This window comes from Suncus etruscus, chromosome 16, assembly GCF_024139225.1.
Source record: "Suncus etruscus isolate mSunEtr1 chromosome 16, mSunEtr1.pri.cur, whole genome shotgun sequence".
In the NCBI taxonomy this organism is placed as follows: domain Eukaryota; kingdom Metazoa; phylum Chordata; class Mammalia; order Eulipotyphla; family Soricidae; genus Suncus; species Suncus etruscus.
The window spans coordinates 72751382-72768669 of NC_064863.1; the positions used below are offsets into that span (position 1 = coordinate 72751382).

The window sequence follows — 17288 nt, forward strand, 5'->3', positions numbered from 1 at the left end:
TGTAATCATGGTGTTTAAATAAAATATATATAAAAAAAAGTAAAAAAAAATCACTCCTGGCAGGCTCGGGGGACCAGATGGGATGCTGGGGATCAAACCGGGGTCCGTCCTGGATCGGCTGCGTGTAAGGCAAACGCCTTACCGCTGTGCTATTGCTCAGGCCCCACATTTAAAATTTTAATTTTAATTTACTTTACTTTTTTTTTTTGTCTTCCTGTACGACTAGGGGGTAAGATGGGTGGATGGGAGAGATAGGGTGGGCGTTAGGGAGGCGTTGGGATTTTGCCAGGAAGGGAGCGCCCTTCACTTGCCCTGGAGAGACCCCCGCTTGCCATCATCAGCTCCTGGAGAGGGATGCAGCGTGTCTCGGGCCACCAGCTCCCGGTGTCCTGCCAGCGCCAGAGGCAGAGAGAGGCTTGGCAATCTGCGTGCATGTCTGTCTGTCTGTCTGTCTGTCTGTCTGTCTGTCTGTCTGTCTGTCTGTCTGTCCTGTCCGGTGAAAGCCTCTCCAAGAGGTCGTTAACACGACGCCCCGGACAAATCCATAGTTTATTTTGGGGGATCGAAGAGGAGGAGGAGAAGAGAGCTCGCGTTGACGCGCACCCTATCCAAACGTTTGGCGGCCGAGAGTCCCGCCTCGGCGGGGCGTGGGGCTGGGAGTTTTGCCGGGGCGCTCCCAGGCGTCGCTGGCCGGGTCTGGACTGCAGGAGGCGGGGCGGCAGCGGCTGGCCTAAAGGGGCGTGGGGCACCCTAAACTCTCCTCCCGAGCGCGCCCTCCCTCTGGCGTGCGCAGCCAGCCAGCCACCTGCGCGGTGCTCGGGCGTCTCGCCAGTCCCGCCCGCGCGCCCGCGATCGTGGCCGCCGCAGGCCCAGCTATTGAGCCGGGTCGCCAACGCCACCCATAGGCGAGCTCGCGGGAGGCCAGCGGGGCGCGCTCGCGGCCACGGCCACGGCCACGGCCACTGCCACGCTCGCGCGCGCCTCCGCAGCTGTCACTGCCGGGCACTGCGGCTTTGCGCTCCGACGCGGCTCGGGGCTGGCCAGCGCGCGCGCGGCCTCCCAGCAGGACGCCACCGGCCACCGGCCACCGCCGAGAGAAAGGAAGGAAAGAAAGAAAGAAAGAAAGAAGGAAGGAAGGAAGGAAGGAAGGAAGGAAGGAAGGAAGGAAGGAAGGAAGGAAGGAAGGAAGGCTCTCCAATCCTGCCCTGCCCCTCTCCAGCTTTTTTTCCCCCCTTTTTCCTTTTGCCCCGCAGTGGACGCTCCAGCTGCGGGGCGCGCCTTCCCCGCAGCTCCCCGATTCCCAGAGCAGGGACTGCCTGCTCCCCCAAATCGCACCCCGAGCCCCCCCCAGGACCCCACCCGGGCGGGCGCGCCGAGCCATGGAGAGCGCCGAGCTGGCCGGGAAGATCCTGTCCACCTGGCTGGCGCTGGTGCTCGGCCTGATCCTGCTGCCGTCCGCCTTCGGGGTGTCGCTGGGCATCTCCGAGCTCTACATGAAGATCCTGGTGAAAACTTTGGAGGTGAGCGCGGAGGGAGGGGACTCCCGCCCGGGGTGGTGTGTTGTGGGGTCCGGTACCCGTTGGGTCTCGAGGGCCGGTGCGTTTCGGTTTGTCCGCGGGAGGGCCACCGCGTCTAGCGCAGGCCTTGGAGGGAAAGCGGGATACGACCCCGGCTAGGAACTGCTTTGCGCTCCGATCCGAGGGCGAAGGGGCAGAAAGGGCCCTTCCACTTCCAGCTCTGCCTTGGAGGTGACTTGTCTGAGGGACACAGATCTGATTGTTGTTGTGCATCAACTGCTTTCGTGGTGTGTGTGTGTCCCTGGCTGCTGAAGTCCTTGGGGGAAGGTGCTCGGCAGTCTTGTCTGTGCACCAGGGCTGCTGGTCTGGCTGACGTTTGTGTTCACCTTACAAACAGTCCTAAGTGCCGCCTGGTAGAAGGGCATCTGATTTTGTTTTCATGGAGGCACGGACATTTTATCTAACCAATGGCTCTGGAAATGACATTGGAGAAGTGTGGGTTTCGACCTCTGTTTGTAAAGATAGGTGTCAGATGGGCGTGCACAGGCAGGTAGGTAACCGGTACCCCTTCCCCGCAAGCAGGATTTTCTCAAATGACAGTGACTCCTGAGCTCAGGATTGGATACTCAAAACCCTGGATCAATCTGGAGGGCTAGTGACGTATGTACCTACCTTCCTTACAGATGTGGAAGCTGAAATTCATAGCAGCTCGCTAGAGACCTTAGCCTTTACTGGGGAGAGGTCTGAGTGGGTAAGATACAGACTTGGGGGGGGGTACGTATTTGGGTAGATTGGGTACCAAATTTCCAGCAGTTTTTAGTTCCAGTGATTTTAGGAAAGTGACTTTTCTATTTTTGGGTTTTGGCCCACACGCAGCAGAGAGTACTAGGAGTTTACTTCATACTCTGATCAGGAATCATATGAGATGCTGGGGATGGAACCTGAGTCAGCCACATGCAATACTCCACCCACACGGTTGTCTCTGCTCCTAGGAAGTTACATCTTGTGACTCATTCTCCTAATCTATAAATAGGAATACTATTAAGTCATTCCCAGAGGCTTGAGTTAAAATGACAAGCATTTTAGAAGATTTCCTATCAAAGTTTTACATCTCCAAGTACTTCCTTAAATTGTTTTATTTCTTTTTTTGATTTGATTGAAAAGTTTGCCTTTTCACTTCTGCGGTGTCTTCTAATGTAGATTCTCATTTTTTCTGACCACATTCTCTTGTCTGCCCCATGCTCTTTGGAAGTTGTAGTTTGATGGCTACCAGTATAAATCTCTAGACTCTGATAGCACAGCGGCGCTTGCCTTGCAAGCAGCCAATCCAGGACCTAAGGTGGTTGGTTCGAATCCCGGTGTCCCGTATGGTCCCCCGTGCCTGCCAGGAGCTATTTCTGAGCAGACAGCCAGGAGTAACTCCTGAGCACCGCCGGGTGTGACCCAAAAACCAAAACCAAAAACCAAAACCAAAACCAAAACCAAAAAAAAAAATCTCCAAACTCTGAATGTCTGTCTTACCTGCTAATCTGGCAATTCCAGATTTTTGTTGCACTTTCTCTTTGTAGATTGGGGGGGGGGGGGTGTATCTATTAAGTTTTGTTTGAGTCTTTATCTCAGACTTGTTGTTGTTGTTGTTTTTGTCTTTTGGTCACTCCTGGTGAGGCTTGGAGTCTACTCTGGCTAGATGCTCAGGGATCATTCCTGACAGTGCTTGGAGGACTGTGAGGTGCAAGGAAACAACCCTGGACGTCAGCATGCAAAGTATGCAAAGTATGCACACAGCTGAGCTTTCCCTCTGGGCAGCTTCCTTATTTTAATTTAGTTTTTATTTTTATTTTAATTTTTTTGTTCTTTGGGTCACACCCAGTGGTATTTCTGGCCTTAGTCTCAGGAATTATTCCTAGCAATACTTGGAGGTACTGGGTATCAAAACTGGGTTGGTCATTGCAAGACTAGCACCCCACCCATTGTGCTGTCATTCTGGCTAAACTTTTTTTTTTCAGGCCACTAAGTGGTGGTGCTAAGGGATTATTCCTTGCTCTGTGCTCAGAAATTACTCCTAGCAGGCTCCAGGGACCATTTGGGATGCCAGGGATCAAATCCTGCTCAGCTGCATGCAAGGCAAACACTGTACCCATTGATCTATCGCTCTGCCCCCAGGCCACGCTTTCTTATTTTGTTTTTGTATGTTGTGCTGGGGATCAAACCCTGGTTGGCCTCTGGTAAGACAAGTACCTAAACCAGTGTTATTTCATCTAGCCTTGGGAAATAGTTTATAATTTTGAATCTCTTATGGATTTAACATTCTGAATGTGGACACACGATACAGTGCGAGTCTTTAAAGACTTGTTGCTGGTATTCATTTTTTCTCAGAACATGAATGGCCTGTTTTGCAGTCAAGCAGTGCCCTTTGGCATCTCTACCCTAAGTGAGAATAAAGTGCATTGTATGCACTAGCCCCTGGGGGCTCCTTTCTTCCTTTGTCTTATGTTAGTAATTGAAAGTACAGCTAAAGAAAGAAAGGGAGAAAAGCTGACTGTCAGCTGTGGTTTAGTCTGGTAGATAATTCTATCTACTAGTTAATTTTATTTTGGAGAGATATTTCTTGTTCAGGATCTGACCTTCAGGTTGATAGGGCCTCCTGATGATTTCATTATTGTCTATCTAGAGTTGAAGATAATTTTAAGAGATGTACTCTGATCAAACTCTCAACGCCACCAGTTGAAGGAGTACAGATTGATTGTCTCACTGTCCCCAAGGACGGAAGGGAAATCCCATACTTTCTATCCAGGGAACAGGAGGTTTTAGTCTGGTTGTAGTACTCTGCCATAAATAATCCACATAGATAGAAGGTTATAGCAGGTAAGAAAACTCACACCAGAGGCTGTTCACCCATAAACCAGTTACTCCACCACATGGAACCACAAGCCAAGATGGAAAGCTCCCTGCCTACGCCTTTTCACCTCCTCTTTATACAGCTTCAAAACCAAAACTTCTCTCCCAGGGGGAGGGGAAAAAGCCGGAAGAAAGGCAGTGGGAACACAGATATAAAGGGGAACTATTTCAAAGGCTTCCATTTACCTCACAACCTATATATACTTTTTTTTCAATTTTTTTTCAATTTTTTTTTTTTTTGCTCCTGGCAGGCTATAGGATATCCATATGGGATACCAGAGATTGAACCTGGGTCCTCATGGGTTTGGTAGCAAGCAAGACAAATGCCCCACCACTGTGCTATCACTCTGACCCCCCAATATTTAATGGAGGATACATCCCAGAGCTTAGAAATTGGGCAGATGTAAGTAAAGGAAATGGCCCTCTTCATTAAGTTAAAAAATGATTGGCCAGAAGTAGTCTCTGAGCGCTATCTGCTGTGTCCACTGCCCTTATTTTCCCTGCCAAAGTTTTCATCATATATGGAATTAGATTATGGATCTATTTTGTATTTTTTAGGGACACTCCCAGCAGTGTTGAGTACTTATTTCTGGCTTGTTGATCAGGGATCACTTCTGGATGGACTTAAGGGACCACATCAGTTGCTGGAATTGAACCTAGGTTCAATTTGCCAGGCAAGTCGCATTATCTTTCTGGCCCTAAATATGGATCATTTTTGAGACAATACTCTGAATTTGGTCCATGCTGTGCTTGGCATCATCAGGGCTCATCAGAAAATATCTGAGGGGCTGGAGCGATAGTACAGTGGCTAGGTAGGGTGTTTACCTTTCACACAGCCAACCCGGGTTTGATTTATGGCATCCCGTATGGTTCCCCAGAGCCTGCTAGGAGTGATTTCTGAGTATAGAGCCAAGAGTAAACTCTGCCAGAGCCAGGAGCACTGCCATGCCTGGCCCCAAAACAAAAACAAACAAACAAAAAGTAAAAATCGAGAATTCTATAGTGTGATGTCTATTTTAGATGCAGAATAGAAAAGTAGCAACTCCTGGCTTTTCTTTCTTTTTTGGGGGGGGAGGGGTCACACCCGGCAACGCTCAGGGATTACTCCTGGCTCTGTGCTCAGAAACTGCTCTTGGCAGGCTCAGGAAACCATATGGGATGCCGGGATTTGTTTTTTTTTTTTTTTTTTTTTTTTTTTTGTTTTTTGGTTTTTAGGCCACACTCAGTGGTGCTCAGGGGTTACTCCTGGCTGTTTGCTCAGAAATAGCTCCTGGCAAGCACAGGGGACCATATGGGACACTGAGATTCAAATCAACCACCTTTGGTCCTGGATTGGCTGCTTGCAAGGCAAACGCCGCTGTGCTATCTCTCCGGGCCCTGGATGCCGGGATTTGAACCACTGTCCCTCTGTATTCAAGTCAAATGCCTTACCTCCATGCTATCTCTCCGGCCTCAACTCCTGGCTTTTCTTAAAGAACAATGTTCTGCATTTCCAAGACTTTCTATAGCCCGAAGTTAGAATAGAAAATTGCTTTCACTGACTATATGGATGAATCCTCCAGACACTGTGAAGTTGTTTAGAATGAGAGCATCTGTAGCTCTGACCAAGTGCCCAATATTCTTTTAGATTACCATGCAATACTCAACTCTTATGTTATACATTATAAGAAGCCAATGAACTTTGGCTTCTTTCTTTTGCATTCAATTCCCAAGAATATTCTTCAGGTTTTTTATTTTTTATTAGAATGGGAGCTTTCTCCAAGTTTTCTTGGTTACCATTTATATACCATTTTGAACAGTGGTCCTCAAACTATGGCCCATGGGCCACATACTGTATTTGTTCCCATTTTGTTTCTTTACTTCAAAATAATATATGCAATGTGCATAGGCATTTGTTCATAGTTTATTTTTCCCTTTTTTTTTTCTTTTTTGGGCCACACCGGGGTGATGCTCAGGGGTTACTCCTGGCTGTGTGCTCAGAAATCACTCCTAGTTTTGGGGACCATATGGGACACCAGGGGATTGAACCATGGTCCATCCTAGGTTAGTGCGTGCAAGGCAAATATCCTACTGCTTGTGCCACTGCTCCGGCCCCTTGTTCATAGTTTTTGTTTTTACTATAGTCTGGTCCTCCAATGGTTTGAGGGACACTGAACTGTCCCCCTGTTTAAAAAGTTTGAGAACCGGGGCTGGTGAGGTGGCACTAGAGGTAAGGTGTCTGCCTTGCAAGCGCTAGCCAAGGAAGGACCACAGGTTCGATCCCCCGGAGTCCCATATGGTCCCCCCAAGCCAAGGGCAATTTCTGAGCGCTTAGCCAGGAGTAATCCCTGAGCATCAAATGGGTGTGGCCCAAAAAAAACCAAAAAAAAAAAAAAAAGTTTGAGAACCACTGATGAAGGTCATTTGGTTTTTTTTTTTTTTTTTTGTTTTTTTTTTTTTTTTTTTTTTTTTTGGTTTTTGGGCCACACCCGTTTGACGCTCAGGGGTTACTCCTGGCTATGAGCTCAGAAATCGCCCCTGGCTTGGGGAGACCATATGGGATGCCGGGGGATCGAACCTCGGTCCGTCCTACGCTAGCGCTTGTAAGGCAGACACCTTACCTCTAGCGCCACCTTCCCGGCCCCTCATTTGGTTTTTTGTACATGATGTATTTACTGTTATGTGTTACTGACAATGGGTGGCTTTTTCCTGACAGTGAACTCAAATACTGGAAGTTTAAATATGCCTGTGTGAGGTCGCCTGGGAATAGTTGACTCATTTAATTGCTAATTGTCAGGTTACCCATCCATCTCTGTCTTTTTCTGACTCCTGTCTCGGAGCTCATCAGTTCAATTCCTAATGATGTATTGAGCAACTATTGTATGCTGTTTTCTACATAGTTATCTCTAAGTGTAATCATTAGCCTCTGTAGGATAAGTCACTGGAAGGCAAAGTTGTGATTCTTTTTTAGTGTCGCACTCAATGGTGCTCAGGGCATAACTCCTGGCTCTGAGCTCAGGAATTACTCCAGGGGACCATAGAGCATGCTGACATATAGTTCCCTCCCTCCTTCCCTCTTCATCGGATGGTCCTGCTTAGCAATCCTTTAGTGCTGCAGGGTGTGATGGATTTCCCTCCCCTTTCTCACAGACCGTAGTCGCAATGACAACAACAGCAAGAAGGCTGTCAATCGGGCCCGGAGAGATAGCACAGTGGCGTTTGCCTTGCAAGCAGTCGATCCAGGACCAAAGGTGGTTGGTTCGAATCCCGGTGTCCCATATGGTCCCCCGTGCCTGCCAGGAGCTATTTCTGAGCAGACAGCCAGGAGTAACCTCTGAGCACCGCCGGGTGTGGCCCAAAAACAAAAAAACAAAAAAAAAAAAAGAAGGCTGTCAATCATTTTTATATCTCTGATGAAACAGTTGCCTGGTGGAGACACATAAGCATGCTGTAGACTGTGCCTTTGTGACAGGTATGACTAAAGCACAACTGTTAAATCAGTGTGCTTCCAATGTAATTCCACAGCAAGTCTCTGGGAATACCACCCGTTAGGGCTCCCACTGGGGAATAGAGGTCATTTCTTTGGGGGCATGTACAGTGTTGTCAGTGGCAGAATCGGACTTTTCCATTGCAGTATGGAGCAGTATGGAGTTCTTGCTTAGTCTGTATTCTAGGTGAGAGCTCAATCCAGAAACTTTTCTTTTGCTAGAAATGGTGATCAGCTATTATTTGAGTAAGACTAATGTCTTGATTTTTTTTTGTTTTTGTTTTTGGGTCATGACCACCAATGCTCAGGGGTTACTCTGGCTCTACACTCAGTAATTAACCCTGGTAATGCTCAGGGTTTATATTGGATGCTAGGGGTTGAACCTGCACTGGCTCTGTGGAAAGTCAATGCCCTAATCGCTGTACTATAGCTCTGCCCCCAAGCCTAATTATATAATTGTATGTGGTTTTCCCCTTCATTTTCCTCCCCTCAGTCAGTTTTTTTTTTGGGGGGGGGAATACAGAGATTGATCTGAGGACTTCATACATCTGAAGCATAGCGTAGTAGACTTTTTCCCTGAGTTGTTTACCAGCCCATCTCCTCATCAGCAGCTGGCTGCAGGGGCAGGCCAGCCTGAGACCCCCCAAAATCCCCCGGTGATACATGGGAGTCTGAAGCCTCATCCCCCACCCTTTCTCCCTAGGTAACTTAAGCTTACCTGCAAGACCCCGCCCATTCCTGGGAGGGGTCTTGGAAAAGGTAGATAAGGGCTTTGACCCAGGGGATTAGGGCCCGTCTGCCCTGCTGGGCTCTCTGGCTTTTGGGTCTTTGCCTTTTGGTCTTTGACCAGCATGGAGGTGAAAGGGAAGATGCAGGGCTAGCGAAGAATGGCTGTGCTTGAAAGGTTATGAGATAGGCCACACACATGTGGTGAATAGGGCATGAATAAAGTTGATGCTTCCTGATGCCTGCCTGTGAATGAGTTCAATACCCGTCGCTTTCCTGAACCCCAGACCCGCCTGTTCATGGGGGATGAAGCCACGTGGCTGGGGCCTAAGAACAAAGGCCTCCATCCTTCAATCCATCCTTTTCCATCCACCACCATCTTTAATTATTTAATTCAACAGGAGTCCTCACTCACTGCTCCTTGCCCAGGATTTTGGCAAAAACCCCACCCCCCAGTTAGACTCCTGGGCCCCCAACTCTTCCAGGGCCTCAAGCTGCTTTGCTTTCTTTTGTAAAATCAATCATCAGGAAAGGAGGGGGAGCTATAATGGAACAAAACAGAACATTACAACTCAGACAGAGGTCTGGAAGTGGGACTGAGCTGGAGGAGGCCAGGACACACACACAAGGCAGCAGTTGGCCCCTATCTGGAGCCCCCCACAAGGCCCCAGCACACTCAGCGTGTGCCACCCCTGGGCACATAGGCCATCTCTGGGGTGCAGAGCCACCCACCAGGGCTTTGTGTCCGCCCTCAGACACACAATCCCTGCCCAGTACAGTGGGGAGGGGAGAAGCCAGCCATGGCAGTCCCACCCTCATGCTTGTCACAGATAGGTCGGTCCTAAATTCAAGTGTCTTCAGAAAGTGAAGATGTAAACTAGTCCTGCTTTAGACTCCTAAAGCGCCACAGAAAAGAGAAAGAAACGGGGAGAGGGGAAAGGCGAGGGCAGGAAAGCGCTGCTGCCCATGCTGAGATGACATCCTCCCCACCTGGCTCTCTTGCTTCCTGGCAAGGGCCTTTCTCGGGACACTGGGAGTTCCCAGCAAATGCTGCCCCAGCCTCCTAGCAGAGCACCCCATGCCAAGGCTTCCTGAACAGCGAAGTCCGAGAGGCCACAGACAATATCATAATATCATAGTTTTACAAGTTCGTTTGTTTTTGGTTTTTGGGTCACACCCGGCAGGGCTCAGGGGTTACTCCTGGCTCTATGCTCAGAAATCGCCCCTGGCAGGCTCAGGGGACCATATGGGATGCCGGGATTCGAACCACCGTCCTTCAGCATGGAAGGCAAATGCCTTACCTCCATGCTATCTCTTCAGCCCCAGTTTTACAAGTTTTAAGTCAGATGTCAACCCCCCCCCCCCCATTTTTTTTGTTGAGGTGGTTTTGGGGCCATGCACCAGGCAATGCTCAGGGTTTATTCCTGCTTTTGAGCTCAGGGTTCAGTTCTGGCAGACCGGTGGGAGCAGGACGCATATGGCATGCCGAGATAGAGCCTAGATGAGCTGCATACAGAACAAGCACTCAATGAACTGTACTCTTTGGCCCCAGAAAACGCCCTGATTGAGAATGTCTTTCAACAGTTCTTGGAGGGGGCAGTGAGACTGGAAGAAGTGGCACTTACTAGAAGAAGCTGAGGTTGTGTATCAGGGTACTTTTGTTATCGGAGCAGCAACTGAATTCTAAAAGAAAGTTAGGATCTTCCAAAGTTGCCATTGATTAGGACTTAGCTTAGCTGATCACTGCTGAAACTGCTCTGGTAGAAGAGAAATAGCTCTTTAAGAGGAGAGGTGCTGAGTGTCTGGGAGAGGTTTGCCATGGCTGAGGGCAGGGCAGGGGAGGAACTAGGCCTTTTCCTCCTTGATAGTTATCTCCTTTAATCTATATGACAACCCTTGATCTGAACCCTGCTTTAGAGGAAATGACCTAGTCAGGAGAGGTGGAGATTTTTTGTCTGTTGTGGTTCCAGCCAGGCAGTGGGGGAACTGCGGTTCTTGTGCATCTGTCTCACTGTTGCCATGGAACTTGTCATTCTCGCTGCACAGGAAGCCCAAAGAAAAAAATGCTTTATCAGCACTGATCCTTCGTGTTAAGTGACTCCTTCAAATCTCCCGCACTGACTGCAGTTGGTCAGACAGACCTCAGGCATGGCCATTTCTAGAGCGGTTCAAATTCTGAAATTCACCTGGTGACAGGGCATGGGGATTCATATAGCATACTAGGGACATTTAAACAAAGTATCCCTTACTAGACAAAATTCGTTTACAGCTGAAAATTATTTCTCAATCATGGAGGCTATAAGTTCTGGATCAAAGTGTTTTTTGTTTTTGTTTTTGAGCCATATCCAGCTGTCATCAAGGCTTTACTTCTGGCTCTGTGTTCTGGGAACATTCTTAGCAGGAATCAGTATGAAGTGCCAGTGATCAAATCTCATTGATTGTATGCAAAGCAAGGACATTAACCCCTGTACTAACAGCCAGACTTGTGGCTGTTTGTTAAGTGCTTTTCTTTTTCTTTCTTTCTTTCTTTCTTTCTTTCTTTCTTTCTTTCTTTCTTTCTTTCTTTCTTTCTTTCTTTCTTTCTTTCTTTCTTTCTTTCTTTCTTTCTTTCTTTCTTTCTTTCTTTCTTTCTTTCTTTCTTTCTTTCTTTCTTTCTTTCTTTCTTTCTTTCTTTCTTTCTTTCTTTCTTTCTTTCTTTCTTTCTTTCTTTCTTTCTTTCTTTCTTTCTTTCTTTCTTTCTTTCTTTTTCTTTCTTTCTTTCTTTCTTTCTTTCTTTCTTTCTTTCTTTCTTTCTTTCTTTCTTTCTTTCTTTCTTTCTTTTTCTTTCTTCCCCTTCCTTCCTTCCTTCCTTCCTTCCTTCCTTCCTTCCTTCCTTCCTTCCTTTTTTCCTTCCTTCCTTCCTTCCTTCCTTCCTTCCTTTTCCTTCCTTCCTTCCTTCCTTCCTTCCTTCCTTCCTTCCTTCCTTCCTTCCTTCCTTCCTTCCTTCCTTCCTTCCTTCCTTCCTTCCTTCCTTCCTTCCTTCCTTCCTTCCTCTCTCTCTCTTTCTTTCCCTCCCTCCCTCCCTCCCTCCCTCCCTCCCTCCCTCCCTCCCTCCCTCCCTCCCTCCCTCCCTCCCTCCCTTCCTTCCTTTCTTTCTTGAAACAAACTTGTCTTTTGGCTTGTTTTACTTTATTTGTTTTGAGGCCACACAGACACCTAACTCAGTATTGGGGGTTGCTTCTGCCAGGTTGGGGGCTGTGTGGTGTCAAGGAGGAAACCCAGAGCTCTCATATCGAAACCTATGCTCTAGCCTCTCTTGGAGCCAGCTTTAGGCCCATGCCTCTGTCCTGCACTGCAGCGTGCACTTTCCCAGTGTGTCCTTACAAGACCTTCCTTCATGTGTGCGCATCTCTTCTGTACCTTGGTGTGTCTCATCTTCCCTCTTTGAAGGATCATATTAGAGCCTACTGCAAATACCTTTTAGAGAAGTCATCTCGCAGTGCCCTCACATCCTAGGGTTTTGGGAATCAGGGCTTCAACACACATATTGGGTGGGGGAACAACCTGTTGGTGTACTTATCTGAGACCCTGAATTTGGTGTAGATACCTAAGACCCACCCATTTCTGGGAGGGGTCTTGGGAACCGGATATTAGGTGTGACCTTACCTGCAAGATCCGGCCCATTCCTGGGAGGGGTCTTGGAATAGGTAGATAACCCTGGAGCAAGGGAACTGGGGGGCTCTCTGCGCCCTTTCTGCGCTGCTGGGCGCTCTGGCTTGTGGGCCTCTGTGTTCTGGTCTTTGACCAGCATGGAGCCCAAAGGGAAGATGGCTAACAGGAGATAAGACGCAGGGCTAGCAAAGTATTGCTGTGCTTGAAAGGTTATGAGTAGGCCACACACATGTGGTGAATAGGGCATGAATAAAGCTGATGATTCCTGAAGCCTGCCTGTGAGTGAGTTTTCATTACGCCGATCACCTAGGCCTGGGACCCACCGGCTGGATGGGGTTGCAGAGCCACGTGGCCTGGAATGGCATCCACTTCCATCCAGCCCCATCGTTAATTATTTGATTCTACAACAACCCAAACTCAAAATATGAATATTGTCCCTAGCAAGCACATGGGATGAGTGACCTTCTCTAAGGCCATAACTGTTAATATCGACCATAAAATCATACACCCACAGTAAAAGAAGTGGCCCTCAAAGATGAACAAAGTGTGATCACAGCATTTAATTTTAAATGTTGCATCTCTGGTCTACAACTGATAACAGGACCAACACATTGAGTAAAAAAACTAGGGAGTGGGAGTAGGCTTTTATGTCTTCAGGAAAGAAAGATGGAGTGGTGGTGGTGGTAAGTCTATGTAGAGGCTAAGAACTCCTGAACTGAATCAGCACAGAAGAGAAGCCCATACGGAGTTCACATTCGAACCTGATTAGGTGTCTGTGCGTAGGCTATTCTCAAAGGGCAAGTGACATGTTCCTACTTGACTTTTTGGAATGCTGTGCTGAATTCCTGACATAGTACATGCTATGCTATGCTATGACATAGCACTACCTAAGGTGACTTAGGGTCAGGAATGTGGCTTAGTGGTAGAGCACTCACTTGCGATGAATCATATTTATTATGATTTTATATGTACTTAATATCAGTTATTTTTCTCATTCTAATTATTTAATTTTGGTTAGCTCTATACATGTTCCTCCTTGAGGAACATTTTTCAGGGAACATGAAATGCTGGAGATTGAACCTGATGCTCCTGCATGCACAGCTTGTGCTACATTATCTTTTTGTTTGTTTGTTTGTTTTGTTTTGGGGCCACACCTGGAGGTGCTCAGGGCTTACTCCTGGCTCTGTGCTCAGAAATCATTCCTGGAAGGATAGAGAGAGCATATGCAGAAGATTGAGCCTGGGTGGATCGCATGCAAGGCAAATGTCCTACCCACTGTGCTGTCGCTCAAGTCCAGTAGCTTTGGTTCATTATTTGAAATTATTGTGTTTTTTTGGACCATTTCTGGCAATGCTCAGGAGTTACTTCTGGATCTATGTTCAGGATCACTCCTGATGGGCTGAGAAGACCATATGGGATGCTAGGGATCAGACCTGGGTAGACTTTATGTAAGGCAAGTGCCTTACCCATTCATTGTACTATTGCTTTGGTTCTAGATATCCTTTTATTTTGGTGTTTGGGTCTTACCCAGTGGCACTCAGGGATTACACCTGGCTCTGCACTCAGAAATCACTCCTGGCAAGCACGGGGACCATATGGGATGCTGATATTTGAGCTACTGTCTGTCCTGGGTCAGCTGTGTGCAAAGCAAACGCCCTACCATTGTGCTATTACTCCGGCCCCTATAGATATCCTTTTATCTCATTTTTTTTGCCTTTTCTCACTTACTCCACAGCATTCCCCAAATCATTGGAAATTGTTTGCTTCTGAAATATAATCATCAAGATACTAGTTTTTGTTTCATTTAGATTTTTGGCTTACTCATGGTGGTGCATAGGGCTTACTCCTGGCTCTATATTCAGGGATAACTCCTGGAAGGGCGTGGGGTGTTGGGGATTAAACTCAGGTCAGCCATGTGCAAGACAAATGCCTTTCTTGCTGTGCTATCTCTATAAAGTTTTGAAATATCCTGAAATATCATCACTTCTCAAACTAAAGAGATAACACTTTGTTTTCCTAGAATGCTGAGACAGGTTCACTTTCGGTCATTGAACTCCAGTAGTAATGGGAGATCATTTTATAAATTTATCAAAAATATAAAAAAAATTAATGACCTCAGTATATTTCTTACATTCCTGTTGATTATTCAAAACAAAATGGAAATGAATTTTTCCTATTCTAAATGCTCTGAAACCTGTTTTTTGTAAAAAAAAATAATTTGTAACATTTTTCTAAACATCTCAATAGGTGAGTGGCCACTTGGTCAAATGATCTATTTTCTCTTGCTATTTTGTGGCCACGCCAGGGATTGAACCCAGGGCCTCTCTCCTACATGGAGGCTTTTGCTCTGCCACTGAAGTACATCCATAAGATGATTTGGAGGAGGGGGTTGGGGTTTGGCAAATACCTGGAAATTCGCAGGGATTACTCCTGGCTCTGTACTCAAGAATTACTCTTGGGGGCCGGGCGGTGGCGCTAAAGGTAAGGTGCCTGCCTTGCCTGCGCTAGCCTTGGACGGACCGCGGTTCGATCCCCCAGTGTCCCATATGGTCCCCCAAGCCAGGAGCAACTTCTGAGTGCATAGCCAGGAGTAACCCCTGAGCGTTACTGGGTGTGGCCCAAAAACAAAACAAACAAACAAAAAAAAATTACTCTTGGTGGTGCTCCTGGGTCTATATATACCAGAGATTGAACTCAGATCTGCTGTGCTCTACTCATTGTATTCTGTCTCCAGCCCCAGCATGATCTTCTTAGTTATCATTTCATTTCACCAGTTTCTTTTTCTTTTTGGGTCATACCTGGTGATGCTCAGATGTTACTCCTGACTCTGCACTCAGAAACCGCTCCTGGCAGGCTTGGGAAATCATATGGGATGCCGGGGATTGAACTCAGGTCTGTCCTGGGTCAGCCGTGTGCAAGGCAAATGCCCTACTGCCTTGCTATCGCTCTGGCCCCTCATTTCATCAATTTCTTTCCCACTTTTCCAACTGGCCCAATCCACTTTCTGCATTTCTGATGTGAGCAACATGACCCCGAGTGCTTGTCTTACCTCAGAATTCAGCTACGAAGATCATCACCACCACCATCTTTTACCCTCCTATCACAGATGAGGAAACAGAGGGCTGAAGGAATTAAGTCACTTGAAACCCAAAGAGTCTCTGCCTAACTTGGAAAAGCATGCTTTATGACCTTCTTGGGGTTTTAAATGAGAAAATATCTGTTCCTCATTTCATTAAAGTATTACAAGTAAGATGAGAGTACAACTGGGTCTTTTGAATTAATGCCTCATCCCAGATATCCCTGGGTATCTCTTGAGTTCATATAGGGTCAGGGCTAGCTAATGTTTAATTTTATTTCTGTAGAGGCACGCTAAGGAGTCAGCATTGTATTATGGAAGAATATAAATGAATGATTCTTGTTTTTTTAACAGTGGGCCACAATACGAATTGAAAAAGGAGTCCAAAAGGAGTCGGTTCTCAAAAGCTCGTCTTCTGCTGGTGGTAAGTCTTGTTCATTGTGATTATTAAAATACCACAATTGGGTAGTTGTAAGTTTGAACCTGAAATATATGGAGTTGTGCATTTGGTTGGACTAATTATAATTCTATTTTTATGCAAGATACATATTTTAGTTTTGATTTGGGTCCACGCCTGGCAATGCTCTGGGTTACTCTTGGCTCTGCACTTAGGAATCATTCTGGCAGTGCTTGAAGACCATATGAGATGCCAGGATCAAACATGGGTTGGCTGCATGCAAGGAAACATTTATCCACTTACTCTTTCTCTGGTGCCCTAAGATAGTTTTTCTGAAGGAAAGAAAGATGTGTGTGGGGTGGGGTGGGGGCAGTATGTGTTCAAGAGAGAGCATAAGCTTCCCTTGAGAAGAGTGGAATGAACAAGTCATCAATCAAATGAAAATCAAATGAGATTCATGTGGTGGCTTGACGTTTGAATGAGTTTTTGTTTGTGTTTGCGTTTGTATTGGTGCTGGGCTGTCACTTCCAGGAGTGCTGGTGGGGGGGCTCCTGTGTTACCAGGGCTGAAACCTAAGATTAATAACATGCAAAGCATGCGCTTTAGTCTAATGAAGCATCTCATTTGAATGTGTTTTCACTGTAAAGGTGATAAAATATGCTAGTTTATCTTTCTGTTCATAAGGGTGTTATCATTTATACTTTTGGGGTTTATTTTGGGACCACACTTGGTAATGCTTAGGGCTTATTCTTGGTTCTACAGTCAGGAATCACTCCTTGCTGGGCTCAGCAGAGCAGATGGGGTTCCGGGAATCAAATCTCGTTAAATCATGGGAACTATTGTTCTGGTCCTGGATATACTTTTTTGTGGTGCCTAAGTTGGCCCTCATAAAACTTTATTTATTTATTGATTGATTGATTGATTGGTTTTTGGGCCACACCCAATGGCGCTCAGGTGTTACTCCTGGTTCTACACTCAGAAATCACCTCTGGCAGGCTGGGGTACCATATGGCTGCATGTACTACCATTGTGCTATCTCTCCGACCCCAGATTGGCCCTCATAAATGTCAGAAGATGCGGGGCCGGAGAGATAGCATGGAGGTAAGGCATTTGCCTTTCATGCAGGAGGTCATCGGTTCGAATCCCGGCGCCCCATATGGTCCCCCGTGCCTGCCAGGAGCAATTTCTGAGCCTGGAGCCAGGAATAACCCCTGTGCACTGCCGGGTGTGACCCAAAAACCACAAAAAAAAAAAAAAAAAAAAAAAAAAAAAAAAATGTCAGAAGATGCTTTAGGTATCTTTAAACATCTAAAGATTTAGACATTAAATCTTTAAGCAATCTCCTGACTCAAGGGTATTTCTAAAAGCATAGAGGTGGCTACCCATTATTTTTTCCATTGTTGTTGATATTGGTGTCAGTTTTAGAGATCCTACCAGAGAGATAGTATGGTGGATAGGGTGTTAGCCTTGCACATGAACAACCTGAGTTTAATCCCTGGCATCTCCTAGGGTCTTCAGAACACTGCCAGGAGTAATTCCTGAATGCAGAGCCAGGAG

General features: G+C 46.7%; 1 protein-coding gene across 1 annotated transcript in view; it reads left to right on the forward strand.

The window, feature by feature from the left end:
- Positions 1–1305: 1305 nt before the first annotated feature.
- GPAT3 (glycerol-3-phosphate acyltransferase 3) overlaps positions 1306–17288 on the forward strand; it is a 70292-nt gene continuing 54309 nt past the window's right edge. The window contains exons 1-2 of the mRNA XM_049790265.1: positions 1306–1520; positions 15689–15758. Of these exons, the coding sequence (XP_049646222.1) occupies positions 1380–1520; positions 15689–15758 (211 nt within the window). The 5' untranslated portion in view covers positions 1306–1379. The remainder of the gene's footprint in view (positions 1521–15688; positions 15759–17288) is intronic.